The 18012-nt window shown below is 39.5% G+C and overlaps 1 protein-coding gene across 5 annotated transcripts in view; it reads left to right on the forward strand.

Moving 5' to 3' along the window:
- The first annotated feature begins 523 nt into the window (after positions 1 to 523).
- The window catches only part of WDR47 (WD repeat domain 47), a 39764-nt gene continuing 22275 nt past the window's right edge, over positions 524 to 18012 (forward strand). For 2 of the 5 annotated variants that reach the window (XM_048859883.2, XM_048859887.2), the window contains exons 1-5: positions 526 to 744; positions 8930 to 9096; positions 11419 to 11502; positions 12084 to 12168; positions 14149 to 14951. In XM_048859883.2, coding sequence (XP_048715840.2) covers positions 8939 to 9096; positions 11419 to 11502; positions 12084 to 12168; positions 14149 to 14951 — 1130 coding nt within the window. In that variant the 5' untranslated portion in view covers positions 526 to 744; positions 8930 to 8938. Of the gene's footprint in view, positions 745 to 7357; positions 7470 to 8929; positions 9097 to 11418; positions 11503 to 12083; positions 12169 to 14148; positions 14952 to 18012 lie in introns of all 5 variants that reach the window. The other 3 variants (XM_048859884.2, XM_048859886.2, XM_048859888.2) reach the window with 3 other exon arrangements.

Consider the following 18012-nt stretch of genomic DNA (forward strand, 5'->3'; position numbering starts at 1 on the left):
ATTTACCCGGCAGAGTTTCCTTCATTAACATGCATACGTCCCTGCTAGCCAGGGTTAGTTTCTGGGGCTGCACAGCTCTCTCCCAGCTCCAGGCCGGGTGACCACTTCAGAAGAACTTTTCCTTCTGCGTTGCCCTAAAACGTGAACCGTTTTCGCAGCTGCCTTCAAGGCGAGCTCGTGTTTCCAGCCGCAACGTCCGTACTCCGGGGGGCCCGCGGGTGCAGGTAACGCTCCTTCCCCACCGCAGCCGCCTGCAGCGGGGCCCGCTTCTTTCCGCCTTCCCCATCGGTTCTGTCCGGACCAGCAGCGGGTGTCAGAGGGTCCCGGCCGGGGCCCGCCCAACGCTCCTGTCACGGCCCCAGGCGGGCGCCCAGCAGCCTCAGCCCCTCCTCAGAACTTCCTAGGAGAGCAGGCAACCGATGCACCCGGCTCCCCCCGCCCCCTCCATCCCTGTCCCCTCCCCACGCAGCAGCCGCCCCTCCCCGTTTCCATTCCAGCGGCTGCGCGGTCACCCCGCACCGGCGCGGGGCGGGGCCTGAGGAGCAGCGCTGCCGGGCCCCGATTGGCGGAGCCGCTTGACAACCGCAGTCAGGGAGCCGGAGCAGCCAGAAGCGGAGCCGTAGGGTCGGGGCAGACGCTGAACTGGACCCCCTTATTCCTGGGCCAGGGACCCGCCGCCATTTTGCGTCCTTCCCATCCGTTCCGTGCGTATCTGTGCGTCCGGGCCCCCCGGACCCCCCTCAGGTGGGTCCCCGGTGGCGTCGTGGGGAGCAGCCTCGGGCTGCCTAGGGAGAGTCCCGGCCTGCTGGGGACCCCTTCCTGCGGGGGCCAGGCTGGCACCTCCCGAGATGGGGTGATGGAAGGCAACGGGGGAGGGGAGTGTCTGGGAGGGAGAAAACCGTGGAGGGGCGGGAGGAGGGGAGTGGGAGCAGGAGCTGGGGTGGGGTGGGGTGGCGGCGGGCCTGTCAGAGAAAGGGTGGGGGGTAGAAGAGAGTCTGGGTGTGTGTGTGACAGCGGGAGCTCTGGAGCGGAGAAGCCCCAGAGGATGACAGGACCCCCTATCATGGGGAGGAGGGGAGGAGGTCTCCTGCTAGACAGTGGAGGGGAGGGTGGTGCTGAAGGGACCAGGCGAGACAACAGCCTGGCTGCTTTGATGCTGGTTTGGCGAAAGCCCATTCATCTTGGCATTCTCTCCTACCCCGCCCCACACCCCGGTATCCTCCAGTCTAAATGTGGTGCGTGTTCCTGTTCTGTGGCCTGCAGCCCCGGTTCATTTCCCCCGTGAATAGCAAAGGGACAGTGTGGTTCTAGCCTGATTCCTCTGTTGTGATCCTGGCATCTAAGTACGGATTTCCCTTTGTTGTAGCGTCACAGGGCAAGTCTCCTATAATTAGGTGCCTTGGACATAAAAATGTGTCGACTCTTAGCATACTTGTGTTTACATAAACGAGATGCTGTTTCTTTTGTGCCTTTACTGCTGACAAATGGGATGTATAAATATGGTGCATTAAGACTTAATATTTAAGTACAGTAATTTCACTATGAAGTCCTACGTGTTCTTAGTTCTTCTGAGTAAACATTCTGGAAATATTTTCTGTATCTTGATGCTGTATCATTAAGTACCTGTACTTTATTGTTTCAGGGTTTTGAGTAGCAAAAAGGAGAAAATACTCTTAAATACACATGAGAAAAAACGAATGAAGTATGCTGATGTGTAAAAGTGGCGTGCCAGCGACTACTTAGTCAAAACACATTAGCTAGTTGCTAGATTGTCAATTATTTTTCTTAGTAAAAATTGTTTCCTTTTTCCTCTTTATACCAACATACAAGTATTGTGTGGTTTAATTTCACTTCTTTTTTTTTTTTGGCATCCATCATACACTTTTCTGTGTGACGTGCATGTATAATCTAGACAAAGAGCATTCAGGTTGTAAAAGAAACTGATTAAAAGCAAGGAAATCTGCCAGTCAGTTTTCAAATACAGTAGTTTAAATGTTAATGAAGTATGTAATATTGTGTCTCTCTAAACTGGGCCTTGGAGCACCTCCTTGTGGTCTGCCATATGAAACACTTGGATGCTGAGCAATGGGGGTGTGGAGAAAGAGAGAGAGGATGGTGCATGATAGAATCTTTATTTTAACAACTGATCAGTGGAATGGAAAAAAGTTGAGCCATTGAGTTAACGCTGTTCATTTGGGGGCCAGGTATGGGAAAATGCGTTGTATAATTCCTCCTTATACACAAGTTTGTTTTTTTTTAATTAAAATCGTAGTACCTGTGTTGTAATGTAGTTTGTATGAATTTTTATATTACACTGTTGCTAAGGGCTAAGTGATTTCCAGTGATTTTCACCCTATATATCCCTATTTCATGGGGATTAATTCAGATAAAATCTTGGCTCAGAGAATGTAGAATGAATTTTTAAATATTTCCTCTTTTGTTTAGGGCATCTTAGAATAATTGAGGACAGAGTGAAAATGGATCCACAAGTTAATGACTTGGGCCCAGATCCTGCAATGAACTCTCTGCATGGACAGACTCCTATGCTCACATGGAGATTATCAGTGCAGAATCAGGGGCTAGGTTACTCTAGAATGAATGAATAAAAATGTGTCTAATATTTCACACCAAGAAATAAACACTTTTTTATTATTTTTTTTATTTTCTTTTTTTCCCTTAATACTACTTACAGAGCTCTTTTCTGTGAAGTTGTTTATGCTGCAACGGTTATTATTGTGAGAGAGTCTCTTCAGAAGTGTCTGCATTTTAAAAGGCTTATAGTTTTACAGCTTGTTATTTACACCTGTTAGGAAAACTAGACTTCTGAATGCATTTTGCTCTTCTGTGTACAGAGATATATGAAGAGACTCTGGGAATATTTGTAATATGATGAAAAAATATAAAAGGAGTATGGCAGAGATATTTTTAGGCCAGAAGTTAAAACATCTTACACAAATTAAGGGGTGAATATTGTCTTTAAAAAAACAAAACAAAATTAAGAATATGTTCTCTTTAGTTGTCTATTTATCCCTTAATAACTGTTGCTTAGAACTAGTACAAACATCCATTATTTTAGACTTTCAAAAGTCTAAATAAATTCCCAGTATGATTGCCCCTCAGTCATTGATCATTATCTGAGGGCACTAACATTTTATTTTAGAAATGCATTGCTATCTAAAATGTGAACAAATCTGGTGTTTTTAAAACTCCCTTACAAAGTTCTTTATGTAACCTCTACTAAAAGGCCATAGATGCAAGTTTGCACAATTGGAGTTATCATTCCATTTATCGGCAAACACCTTGTGTAGAATGTTAAGTTTAAATTATGCCCCCAAGAATAGATATTTCCTGATTCTGTTGCCCTACCAATACTTATAATACTCTTTTTGTTTTTTTGTTTTACATTTTTTAAAGGAAAACCAGCACAGAAATCTGAAAGCTTGGGATATAAATGCAAAGAAAGGAATTTTAAACCTAACACTGCCCCTCAGTCATTCTTGAGTATTAGTGCTTGATCAGATCATTGGTGACGTTATGTGCCATATGTGCTGGCAATACAGTGTCACAGGGGGATGGTTTGAAGATGCAGCTTGAGCTCTAACTATGAGTTTTCCTGCTACTCTGTGTTTAATACCTATAATGTTTTCAAAAACTAATATATAAACACACATTTCACAAGATCCTGTGTGCAAACTTCTGGATTTTTCATATTGCATACTTTACAGCTCATTGTTCCAGTGCATAACTTGACTGTATAATGCATATGAGTGTAGTAAATCTGAGGGGTTTTTTTTTCTTGATATCCTTAAAAACCTTCAATTAAATGAAATTTTTTTCTGTAGTAGACCTCCCATTTATTCTGGCTCATTGCCATTGGACTAGCAATTGTGCAGTATCCCTATCATCTGCATTTTCAGTCAGTCTCTTCAGAGTCATGTTAATGAATTCCCAGCATGGTGCATCTTTTCGTCAGAAATTCAATGTCCCACAACAGTGGGTTTTTTTTAAAATGGGGCCCAAAAAATGTTGCCATAACTGATAATGAATCAATAAACAGTCTTTAGGACCTGTCCTGCAAGCTGTTCAGGATGTCCTGGATTGTATTGAGTGGCCTTTATTTCAATTGCAGGCAGAATGTAAGTAGTCAAAATGTAATTATCCATGTTGGAATTTGGCAAGAACGCTAAATGAGCACACACCTACTCTTGAAGAAAGTACCGTGAAATCTGGAAACAGATGATACTTGTCCTCTTGCAGGACTGGACTGTTTTGGACCTAATCCTGCTTCCACTGAAGTCACTGGCAAAATTCGTTTTGGTTCCAGTGGAAGCTGGCTCAAAAGGAAGACACTCTGAGCTCCTCATTTTAGTTCCAGATACGATTGATTTATTTTAATTATAAATTTATTTTAGTTATTTTGGTGTCAAACGCTTACCAAACCATTGACACTCTAAAGTACTGACTAGGATTATATGAAACCTCAGATTTTCTCTTTGCATACTGTAATAAGATGTAAATTTCTCATGTAGTAGCTTAGTTTATTACTGTATGGTGGCGTTTTTGTTGTCAGTGACAATTTTGTTTGCAAAATGGGGCTCAGCTATTGTTGGTCCACTGAAATTGTTAGTTCTCTTACCTCTGAAGGTATACAGAATGAATATTCCTCTGTAGTCCCTATCTAAAAAAATTGTATAGCTGTAGAACTTTACACCTGCATTTACAGCTCAAAGATCGAAGTTACTTGTGTGGAAGATGAGTGCTGCTTTTACATGTTGCAGTGCCATAGAATTCTCCTAGAATAAGTTTGCAGAAGCAGGACTGTTCCTGGTTTAAAGACGTGGTGGTTGTCTTTTGTGCTGATAACTTCTTTTACTGTCACAGCTGTTAGATCTTTCACTTAATGTAATTGTACTTCCAAGAATGGTATTGTATATCACATTGGTTTCTGCATCAGTAAGGTGTGTAAATATTTAACTTTAATGCAATTGTGGAAGGCATGTAGAGCCTGTACTCCTATTTAGCTTTGATCTGTGGTGCCATCCAATCCAAACAAAAGTCCAAGCTAAATGTTCCATTGCTCAGTTGGAGGTCTTATTCTGCATGAACTGTACTAGTAATATCCTACTAAAGAGATTCATTTTAAGGTTGGGTACTAGTTTTACCTGTCTGCTAGGAAATTACTTGAAGTTCAATAAAAGCCCTAATATCATAAAACATAGTAAAAGGCAAATCTGAAGTCTAGAGACCTACCTCGGAAGATGAGGTTGGGGATTAAGGTGTTGACACTTCAGTATTACAGTATATGTTCTGATACGGTTGTTAGTTTCCTCCTTCCCTCTTAAAGATATGACTGGATTATCTTCTAGGACCAAAAAAACCCCTTTCCCAGTTGTAGAAAGAGAATTAGGATAAGGATGAAAGAAGAGCATCTGTCAGCATTAGGGAGGGAATGACATCTCACCATTCAACAGCTTTTTGAAGTAAACACAAAACTGTGCAACTCTGTTTCCTTTCATTATTTTATTCCAGGGGGAATTCTGCACACAATATTTTAAAATTCTGCATATTTTATTTGTCAAAATATCACAATATAATCATGCTGGTTTCAATTATGTAGGTAATTTATTTAAATTAAAATACAATGGATAGAGAATGGGAGTGGGGAGCATTGAAGGAAATCCCCAAACCCCCTTGCCTAATAATAATGTAACTAGGTTTGACCTTTTATTTCTAGTTATTAGTCCACAGATATATCCAGCCATATGCTCAGTGTTACATCATAGGCTACTGAAGAGCAAGTGAGGGCTGGGGAACCAAACTCACAATTTATATTGGCTACTGACCATCACCGGAAAGGTCAGTAATAAACAGTTCATGGAGCAAATTTTGATAAGAAATTTTTTCAGTCCAAAAATTTAGACCAGTTCTAATCACTAAAGCACTTTACACCACTCTGGCCATGTAAAGGAGCCTTAAAACTTTTACATCTGTTTTATACTACTGGGGGAATTCACAAAGAGAATAGGAACAATTCACTAAGCGGGCAGGCTGCTACGTTCTGCTCTGCCTGAGGGAACAGCCTGTGCCACACCTACCTCCTCAGACACACCCAGAAGCCCTTCTCCTCCATGCCGAGCGTGCCGCAATAGTGAGTGAGAGGGACAGAGTCTCTCTCTCTCTTTCACGCATGACTGACCACCCCTTCACACACCCCTGGTGGTTATTTATGTCCCTATTTGCTTCTTCAGGTGCCCAAACTGACCTGCCTGTGCTGCCAGAGAGGGGAGTGTGACTGCTCTTGTGGCTTTCCTTTGCTCCCCTGTCAGAAGTCATATTTCTGCGGGGAAGCAAAGAAATCTGCAGGGGACATGAATTCTGTGCACATGTAGTGATGCAGAATTTTCCCAGGAGTAATTATTTACATAAAATGTTCTGTGAGCCAGCTGACTCTTAAATAGAAAAAAAAACTTGCCAGCTGAGAGCATAGGCCCAAATAATGGTTGTGCCTGCCATTGGAGCCACTAGAATATTTAATGATGACTAGAGCCTTCTGTGACTAAAACATGAATTAAAACTAGTCATATTAACAGAAGGCAGGCTATTCTAGGTGGCACAGCCAAATGTACACTGCTCCAAAATAAAAAAGGCTGATCTAACTGAATAATTTTTCCAGTCAAGTGTTCTGGGGGGAGGACGAGGACAATTAAAGAAAACTGGCATACAGCTAAAGGAAGAATATGGAAAATACTATGATTTAACTGGTATAATATAAAAAAAAGTCTGAGTTGTCATATCTGTTAGAATTCAGCAGCATAAGTTTACTGTGAACAACGAGAACTTTCAGATTCAAGTATTTATTCTTTCATTTTTCCTGTTGACTGTGCCTGGTAAATAGTTCATCTGTTTACTAATCCCTCATAACACATTTTACCTGGAAAATCAAGCTAAACTGATTATTTAAACTTGATATGGCAAACTTCTTTTTATTTCTGTCTCTTGCTTTTTGATTACTATTTTCAATACTTTCCAAATTGGAAGTAGATTAGTAATTACCTGCCCCTAAGTGGAGGACCGCTAGAGTATGCACCACATCTTGAAGTTGACTTGGGAACCGCATCCTTTCCCGTTAGCAGTCATTTAACATCCCAGTTGCAATTACTTACTTATGTAGAAAAGTAATATTAGAAAAGTGTATATTTTAGATATGCCTAATATATTTTTTGTCATTCTTGAAATGATGAGAAAAAAGTACAACTCTCCCTACTTCAGACAACATTTTTCATTTTACTCTCTGAGGTTGTTTTTCTTCCCTTACTCATATTTCTTTTTCTCTTCATCATCCCCTTGTCCTCTGCAGACTAGCCACCTGGCTCTCTTGTCCCCTGTTTTCCTGGACATTCTTTCCTACTGATGGCTCCAGTCCTTGAGAATAGCTTCACTTTCCTCTCTTGTTGCCAGCTGCTTTTAGGGTATGTCTATACCAGTGGTTCTCAAACTTCATTGCACAGTGACCCCCTTCTGGCAACAAAAATTTCTGTGCAACCCCAGGAGGGGGGACTAAAGACTGAGCCCGCCTGAGCTCCGCCGTCCCAGGTGAGGGGGCCAAAGCTGAAGCCCAAACGCTTCCGCCCTGACTGGGGGGCATGTAACCTTAGCCCCGGGCGGTGGGGCTCAGGCTTCAGCTTCAGCCCCGGGTGGGTGGGGCTTGGGCTTCAGCCCTGGGCCCAAGCAAGTCTAACACCAGCCTCAGCAACCCATTTTGGGGTCATGACCCACAGTTTGAGAACCCCTGGTCTATACTACACCAGGGAGTGAGCCTCCGAGCCTAATTAGATAGACTTGTGCTAATGGCACACTGAAAATAGTAGTCTGGATGTTGAGGCTTTTGCAGAGACTTGGCAGAGATCCAGCGGGTCACGTGGGCTTGAGCACCTGAGGTGCAATGTCCATGTCGCTATTTTTAGTACTCTAGCTCGATCCCCTCAGGCTGGAAGGTTCATTGCCACTGCAATGTAGAAATACCCTTACAGCTCACCCTGGGCTCCTCTTTGCAATGAAGAGCTCCTGAAAAGATGGTACTGTGTGATCTGCAAGCTTTTTACAGACCACCAGCAAGTTCCCAGTGGAACATGGTATGGGAGCCATTGCTCTAGAGTAGAGTTTCCAAGATGTTGTGCACCCTCACCCCTAACTGATATCAGAGAGTTGAGGCATTAACATCTTGCAGGAATGAGCCAGTGAACTAGGAAGCTATCCCAGATTTCCAAATAGAGATGTATGCCTTTGCTTGCCCATGCTTCTGTGGAGGGGTCTTGACATATTGGAGGAAACCCCAGTAAAATATGTTGAGTCAAGTTTGACATTTAGATTCCCCATAAAACATTGCAATGGAAATAGGCCTCCTTACAAAGTAAGGATGGAAAGTCCTGGCTTACTTACCATGTACTGTTTCAGAATGGCAAAACAAATCAAGATAGTGCTTCTTATCTCTCATAAAATTGTTCTTCATGTATCTTTTGTATAATTATAAAATCTTACAAGTATCTCATGCATACCTTAAATACTCAATACTATTCTGTTATCTTGTATTTCCTTTTCTGAGAGAAAGAGACTGCAGTCTTGCAAATGGAAATTTTATTCCAGGGTAAAAATATAGTTGAAAACTTCTTGATCAGCTCATTTCAGTGGTCCACTTCATGAACTCAGGGTACAAATGGGTAGTCACAGTTTCAGGATCAAGTCGGAGTTATGGCTGCATGCTCAAATGCATGAGATTGATTTTCTAAATTCCACTAACCAATTTTGGAATACTACAATATTCAGTATTGTCAAAACAAACATTTATTTGCAATCTCTGGTCAACAGCATTTGATGACAAGGCATAAGACAAGATATTGACCATATTACTTACTTTGTTTTTTCTCTCTAGGCTACCATCATGACTGCTGAAGAAACAGTGAATGTAAAAGAAGTTGAAATAATTAAACTAATCTTAGATTTCCTGAACTCGAAGAAACTTCATATCAGTATGCTGGCTCTTGAGAAAGAAAGTGGAGTCATTAATGGCCTGTTCTCAGATGACATGCTTTTTCTGAGGTAGAAATTATTATATAATTAGTACAATAGAAACTAACTTAATATCTGCTGGCCGTGTGTTCACTAGCCAAACCAATTGATTGCTGACTGCCATGAAAAGCATTGAGTCATTTTTGCCATAACCATTTTCTCTCTTCAGGTATTGCTTCTCCATTGTGAATTGTCCTATGTGTAGCATTTAAGCACTTAGGATGTCGGTCGGCTTTCAAAACATCCTGAGACACTCATGAAAAATGTCAAAAAATATTTTGATAAAATATTCTGGTAACTGTCTGAGCATCTGTCGTGGATGGTTTAGACACAACAAATCCTGAATCTTGGCAGGGCGGTAGACTGGATGACCTTTGCAGTCCCTTCTAACCCTGTGATTGACTTGGTCTCTAAATCAAATGTTTTCCAGAAGATGTCATCTGCCTTTCAAAAAGATGCTCAGATTTTCTCTAACATCAAACTGTGGAAATGGACTCTACAGGGTTGATGGCATATGTTGTACAGCAAAATGTTTACTGAAAGGACCTGGGTGACTACAAGTATGAAGATAGGTTACTAAACCCTACAACAGATGTAGGGAAGAAGTTCATACAGGGAGGAGTTTTTGTTTGTTTTGGTTGGTGAGGGGGAAGGGAGAGGGTGAGGTTGGGGATGTTGGTAGTTTGGACTTGGACCAATGGGGCTCTTTTTTTCATCTGTAGCTGAACAGATATTCCAGCCTTGCTCTTGAGCAGCTTCCCTCAGGCTAAAACTTAATATAGGGCTGACTACCAGTTTTAGTATAGACCTAACATTTGTGATGATTAAGTTGGGAGTTTTGCCATGCTGACAAAAAGGCAAGTTTTTCTAGTAAAACTTCCTAGTGTAGACCAGCCCTCACCAGTATTGTAGTTATACTTCTAGCACTCCTTTTGAGGCTGTCACCATTCCCATAGTATTACCCTCCAGTTGGAAAAGTGGCTACTGTTGAGGCACAATAAATAGACTTCTAATATCTCACATTTACTAAATAGGTATTTGCATGATGAAACCATTAAGCACAAATGAGATTTATAATATACGTACTAAGGGATTTTACAGCTTACCGGAAGCATAGGAAACTATTTATACAACTATATTTAAATAACATTAAATGTGATCTTTAAAATCTGCTTAACAACATTTCCTGCCCACCCCCAATTACGATGTTCTTGTGGGTTTTTGGCACATACTGCTAAAGCTGAGTAAGCATAATGAAAAATAGGTACGTAAATTGACAAATTCTGGATTGAGGTTCTTCATCCTTAATTTGGGTGTGTTCTTAGTGATAGCAGAAGTATTCATTAAGGTGAAATTTTCCTCTCCCTACCAAAGTTAATAGGCTTTCTGAGGAAAACACTGTGAGGGCATGAAGAAATGGTATTTACCCACCCAACAGGGGATGAGGCTGAAATGCAGCCCTGCCTGCTATTCCAGCTTATTGGATGGAGTAGTGGCTCTTCTGCTTGCCTGGGAGTTTTGAGCCACCGGATCCAACTGAGCTTTCTCACAAATGCTTCCCTTATACGTTGCTCCCTAGCATTGGGACTGTGTCCACTTTGTATTTGTACAGGGCCTAGCACAATAGAAAAGTTGATTGTGCTATACTATAAATACTGGTTTCAGAGGAACAGCCGTGTTAGTCTGTATTCGCAAAAAGAAAAGGAGTACTTGTGGCACCTTAGAGACTAACCAATTTATTTGAGCATGAGCTTTCGTGAGCCACAGCTCACTTCATCTGATGAAGTGAGCTGTGGCTCACGAAAGCTCATGCTCAAATAAATTGGTTAGTCTCTAAGGTGCCACAAGTACTCCTTTTCTTTTTACTATAAATACTGTAAGCAGATGCGGAGCCCTGCTGCACAACTGCTCTGTTTACACACAACCCCTGTAGGCAGTTAATTCTTTTAGGCTTATTTCCAGTGTTTTTCAGGATGTCTTCAATCATGTTTTGTATGGTGACTTTTAAAATCTCACTTGTGGAGAAAGAATGAAGCATCTTGGAAGAAATCCCTAAAAACATAAAAAGCAGCAGATACCTGAAGAGAGAGTCTTGTACTTCTTAACAAATACATACATATCTACCATTTGTCCTCTTGGTGTTAGAGTATGTAGCTACAAAGATAGTATTGAGAAAGGATTTAGGTTTTACGTTTATCTCTGTTTAAATCCGATCTTGTCTGCTTTGCAAAGCATTAACTTTACAAAGCTCGCTGATCAGCTGTACGTCAAGCTATATGTAAATTACATTTGTAAAAATGTTAAGTAAAAAATGTCCAGCTAAATTTAATGAGTGGCTTTCTTTTTGTATAGACAGTTGATCCTTGATGGACAGTGGGATGAGGTTCTTCAGTTCATTCAGCCTCTTGAGTGTATGGAAAAATTTGACAAGAAAAGGTAAAATTATGAACTTTGAGGTAGTAGCATCGTAAGTCATGTGGCAAGGTGGAAAATCTCTGGAATAAGACTTTTTCAAGTCTTTAGAAAAATAAACTGTAACTACTGAATCTGAGAACAATAGTTTACAATTTCAGTTGTATGGCTTAATAGATTTTTTTCAATCTATACATCCAGTATAAAATTATTTGAAAGTATTTTAGAACTTACTACAGACTTTAAAGTATTCTGTAACGTGTCTTGGCCTGGTTAAAATGCTTTATATTATAAGAATTGTGCTCGATTTTAAAAAATTAAAATTTATTTTCTTTAAGATCACATCAGAGTAACCCAGGTATTCAAGAAAGGAGGATACTGGCTGTGTATCTTTCTCTTATGAACCAGCAATTATTTTAACATGTAATATTTCTGGAAGTAAATCATTGGAAAAAGACATCTTTTCTGAAAAGAACCAATTATTTTATTGCCTGGCTTGTTACATTTTGAGAGCAAAAACTTTGCACTGTAGTTATCTGTGGAATGTACTACTTAGCTACTGCTTTAAGATCTTTAGTGTCTTATTCTTCACTTCTTTTGTGCAGGTTTCGCTATATTATACTGAAGCAGAAATTTTTAGAAGCCTTATGTGTGAACAATGCAATGTCAGCAGAAGATGAGCCTCAGCACGTAAGATTTTATACTTGGCTACATTAATTAAATGCTTTAAAATCCTCTTATTGATTAGACACTATGGAAGTCCATAGTACAGTATTGTTGTTCCGGGAGGCTTATGGTAGTCATTTGTTTAGCTAAAAGTTCTCACGTATTACATAAGAACTACCAACCTTTTCTGAAAGTGAAGGACTACAGTTGGGAATAGTATTGGATAGATTCTGGGCAGTTTTTGCCCATGTAATTCTAACTGTGCACTTCAAATTGGCCGTAAAATGCCCTTGCCATTACTTGATCCAGTGGTGCCAAACAGTGCAGTGTTTACATGATGTGAGCAAATATCAAAACTAAACCGAAACCTCTAAATTAGTGTATGCTTATGACCTAACAGAGGACTTCAGAGGTGAAAGGTTAGTTTTTACCTCTGCCCAGTGGACCATCTAGCATTCTGTTTTAGAATGACAACTTGGAATATGTAAATATATTTAATAATCTTATTAGGCTCCCTAAATATATTTATTTGTTTTCATTATCTCCTAAAAGAGGAAACTTTGATTAATATTTTTGAAGTGTTATAGAACCTGAACCTGTGAATTAAACTTCCAATTTCAAGCTTAAATTGATCGTTCAGATGTTAGTGTGCAATTTAAATTCTTCAGTGCATTTTGCCTATGGCAGCTTTTATAGACAAAGATGCAATGCTGTTCAATGTTCCTTTGCTAGTAGAGAATAAATGATGTCACAGAGGATTGGGTTCATTGAATGTGTGAAAAGCAGGGAGGAGGAGTTATGAATAAGGTTTTTAGTGTGCAAAAGGTTTTAAATGGTAACCAGAGCTGTAGCATGATAAGGCTTATAGGCTGTAGGCTTATTCATTGTAAAGTATTTTACTTTATATTGCTCATATATGAACATTAAATTACAACTACAAAAGCATTATAAAACTTTTACATAAAAATACATTTCAAACAAAAATATTAATTACTCAAATAAAAAATTAACATTGCTGTGGTGACTTTAATTCTCTGTCCCATTGCCATATATTCTACGGCAGGGTCTTTACCTGACCGCATGCAGAGAGAAGTAAAAAGTTCAACATTTAAGGTTAGAAGAAGGACGTAGTTAAAACATATAGCACTCTAGTCATAGTATTTACATAATCTTACTGGAGAACACTATAGAAAAAGGTGCAATTTCTTGATATTTTACATGCTGAATATTGTTGTATGATAGGTTAATGAAAGGTCATCATAATGCACATGTAAGGAGGGACAGTTAGCTGCAGAAAATGGAAAAACTTTGAAATTTCCACCAACATCTCAATTTTAGTATTGCATTTAAGCTTACCTTCTTTTTTTAATTTTTAACAAATTCTATCAAACACATCTGTGTGTATTTGAATATGTGATCTGCAAAGAGCTGTGGAGATTTTCATCGCTTGTTTTTACACACACACACATCACGTATAGTCTGAGAATAAGCATGAAAAACTTCAACACAAAAAGTAACTTTTCAGTTTCCAGTGACTGAAAATTACAGAAACTTAGGACTTGATTCTCTTACACCAGTTTGATACTTTTAACTTAAATGGAGTTTCTCCTCTTTATGGCTCTGAAAAGAGAATCCGACTCCTAAAGTGGAAATGCCTTCTCAGCCTACAGTTGTAGCAAATATGTTTAACTATAGATATTAAACTTCTGAGACCTTAAAACATGTAGTGGCTTCTGTGAAAACAGCCACATCAGCATGACCTTCATTGTATTGATTTGAAATTGGAGTCCCTTAAGAAGAATTTGGTCTTAGAACTGCTGACATGAAAGCTGTTGCAGACTCCGTGTACGCTAATTTAATTAAAATGAAAACAATAGTAACAACAAAGGAAAAATGAGGGAAATCCTATTGCATGTTCTAATGCAGCTAACTCTGCTTGTGAAGAATAAATTGGTAACTTTAAAGTCAACTGTGTCCTGTTTGTATTTAATATTTCTTCTATAGCTGGAGTTTACAATGCAAGAGGCTGTACAGTGCCTACATGCTCTGGAAGAATACTGTCCTTCTAAAGAAGACTATAGTAAACTGTGTTTGTTACTCACATTGCCCCGTCTGACCAACCATGCAGAATTCAAAGACTGGAACCCTAGCACTGCTCGAGTTCACTGTTTCGAAGAAGCTTGCATAATGGTTGCGGAGTTTATTCCTGCCGACAGGAAACTGAGTGAGGCTGGTTTCAAAGCAAGTAATAATCGTTTATTTCAGCTCATAATGAAGGGATTGCTTTATGAATGTTGTGTGGAATTCTGTCAGAGTAAAGCAACAGGAGAAGAAATTACAGAGAGTGAAGTATTGCTTGGCATTGATCTTTTATGTGGTAATGGATGTGATGACTTGGACCTGAGTTTATTGTCATGGCTTCAGAATCTGCCAGCTTCTGTTTTCTCTTGTGCTTTTGAACAAAAGATGCTTAATATTCATGTTGATAAACTCTTGAAGCCCACAAAAGCTGCATATGCTGATCTTTTGACACCTCTTATCAGCAAACTTTCTCCTTATCCATCATCCCCAATGAGACGGCCTCAGTCAGCTGATGCTTACATGACTCGTTCCTTAAACCCTGCCTTAGATGGGCTGTCATGTGGATTAACGAATCATGATAAGCGAATCACAGACCTTGGTAATAAAACCTCTCCAATGTCACACTCCTTTGCCAATTTCCATTACCCAGGAGTGCAGAATCTTAGCAGAAGTCTCATGCTTGAAAATACAGATTGCCATAGCATTTATGAAGAGTCACCTGAGCGGTAAGTTTCATTTAACTCCACATTTTTTTTGAGAGAGAGTTGTTAATACTGAAGGGTAACTGACCATGTTAAACATATGTTCTTCCAGGTGCACTTGTGACTTACATGAATGGTAATTAAAGTTGGATGTGTAAACCCTATTGCAGTTCAAACTGTTTCTTTTTTCTCTCCTCAAGCCCCTAAGAAAATTTGACTTTTAAACTAAAAATGGGTATGAGACCCAAAAGAGTTTAATTCAGTCTTCCCCAAAGTTCAGGGTTGTTCAAATCTGACACTTTTATTCAAGCCCATCTATAGTTTACCCAAAATGTAGCAGAAAGATGAAGTTCTGGCTTAAATCTAATACCTTAAATCTAAATCTAATACACTAGATTCTAGTTACTGAAGTTCTTATTGGAACTTACTAAGTATGTAGGTATATAGTGGCATGCATTGGCAGTGTAAAATATTTCAGTGGTTGATTTAAAATATTCTGAATTCCTTTTATCAAACTGTAAATAACAGCATTCCAACTCTTTGTATTCTTGAAGAAGCAGAAATTCTGAGGTTTCTGTGAATTTTTTTTAAATGATTACGTCAGCAATGTAGCAAATAAAACTAGATTCAGTGTCTGTCTTGGAGAATTCCTAAACTCTGTTTCTTTTCTCTGACCTGTGTAATAACCCTGTCTCCACACTTCCTTGTAGATAAATGGAATGCCCACAGAATGGCACTATACCACACCAACTATTATTTCAAATTTAGATCCTGATCCTGCAAAGAATTAAGTAAACGTTAAACTTCGTATTCATGAGTAATCTCACTGAAGTCACTGGAACTGTGCCCATGTGTAAATCTGCAGGAGCAGAGCCTGAAAAAAATTTCACCAATATTAGAGACTTGTGCAACTATAACCACAGTTGCACTTAGATATAGTGTACCTAATTGATCTTCGGACAAAATCTCAGCAAGACTTTCAGATTTGCTTCCCTATATTTCTATTTAAATTCTAGCTAATCAGGTTTTGATGGCTATAGGAGTTAATTAATACCTTGTGTTAGTACACAGTAGTATGCAAAACTGATTTTTCTCATATTAAGAATTAAAACTCTTATGGAAACTTGCTTCTCCCCTCCCCCCCCCCGTACCTTCATGATATTAAACTTTTTCCTTTCTAATCCTTATTAAAATCAGGGTTTATGGCTTATGAACTCTAAATTTTATATACTTAGTGCTCTTATAACTTGCACAGTAAACCTGTTTAAGACATTTAGAGTATGTCTATAGTGCACACTTCTTTCAGCTGCATGCAGAGTACATACTCTGATCGCCCCTCTAGCATGGGGATAAAAAGCAGTGTAGATGGTGAGGTATGACTTAGGCGAGTAGAACAGGGAAAGGCTGCGTTCCCTTCGCACTGCTGGAGCCTTCCCCTGCCATAGGAAAAGGCTCCGGCAGTGGGGAAAGGCTGAGCCTTTCCCCACTGCCGATCCCTGCCAGAGCTTTTCCTGGACTCAGTGAAATGCTTGCCATCAGGGAGCTGCTGAAACTTCTCCCCACTGCCTCTCCCCTGCCATAGCCTTTCAGTGACGTGTAGCTACACACCACTGTGTGGATGCAACCTGCTTTTTACTGCTGCATGTAGCTACATATAGCCTACCTGCCACCACCAGCAGTGTGTAGTGTAGAAGTAACCTTAGAAAAATTTGAATACTTTTCCAAGTATGGTCACCTGTATATCTAAAGGTTGGCATTTGGGCATCTGCCATATCCCTATGTTTTAAAACTGGTCCTAGAATGTGAAATACTTTATTAAGGATTTCATACTTGAATAACTTGATTTATTTTTCTGTTTTAATATGCTACTGTCATTGATTCTATACTTAATGAATTTATTATGTGAATTATACTTCTAGGCTATAAATCACAATAATTAGCGTGAGTTATCTTTGTACTATTTTGCAAACACTTTGTACAGGGATTTGAAGGATCAGGCTTTTGATTTGATGTAAAAAGTAACGGACAAGTAATATGAAAATCTTTTATTTTTTTATTTAATATAGTTATCGTACCTCATGAAAGCTGGAAGTAGGCTGAGGACCAGACTTTAAAAAATGCTCCGAACCCCCAGTTGAGGTTAGATTTTTTCAAGAGTTCAGCTTCCATTTAGGTACCTAAACTAACTGACCAGATTTTTGAGAATGGGAGCTTTTGGCGTTTTTCACAAGAGCTCAGCACCCCTTATCTTACCGTTCTCTCCTAACCTGCAAAGAAGATATTTCCTCTTGTGTTCAGTAGACAAAAGAAAGATCCTTAAATGTCTGTTAATCAGATTAAATTGTTTTTGCTAATGCACAAATGCACCAGTAACTCAAAAATCATTTCAACAAATCACTGCTCCAAACCATTAAGTATTTGTAATTTTGTGAGGTCAGAGTACTCTTTAAAGAGTCAAACATTTTCTAATGTATTTTGCATATTTACTGGCTACTGAAATGTTTTCCAAAATAATTCCAGATGGAAATACTTCTCTTACCCTAATTTTGTAAGTCCCTATAAAGCACAACATTAAGTGGGAACAGATTTTAGTTGCACTCTTTTTCCTATATAGCTAAAACAGGAATTTTCTAGCTTCCCAATGTTGAATGTCATTTAAATGTAGCTTAAAGAAATATTGTCATATACAGAATGGGAGGCAGTTGCGGAGGTGCCTTGTGATGAATGGAGGCTTCCTCCCCTCCCAGGATTTTAGGGAACAGTGGGAGAAGCCAACAGATCTAATTAGTGTTCCTCAAAAGTGGGAGAGATATGAAAATTTAACAAAGAGCTTGAGTAATTTGTTGATGGTATTTTGGATTGTTGGAGGAATGGACAGCCTTTCATGGAAGGCATAAAAATAGAAAATAAAAGCATAATGGGACTTCCAAAATATAAGGCTTTTTGGAAAAACCTGAGAACAAAGTACATTAGCTCTATTTTAGGGCTAGCAGCTGTTAGTGTAATAGGTTAAAATGGGATATTTTTGTCTGCTCTGCCAGTAATATCTCTAGGCTTCATATAATGGAGTGCCTTGTACATAATC

Source organism: Caretta caretta, chromosome 8 (assembly GCF_965140235.1).
Source record: "Caretta caretta isolate rCarCar2 chromosome 8, rCarCar1.hap1, whole genome shotgun sequence".
NCBI lineage: Eukaryota > Metazoa > Chordata > Testudines > Cheloniidae > Caretta > Caretta caretta.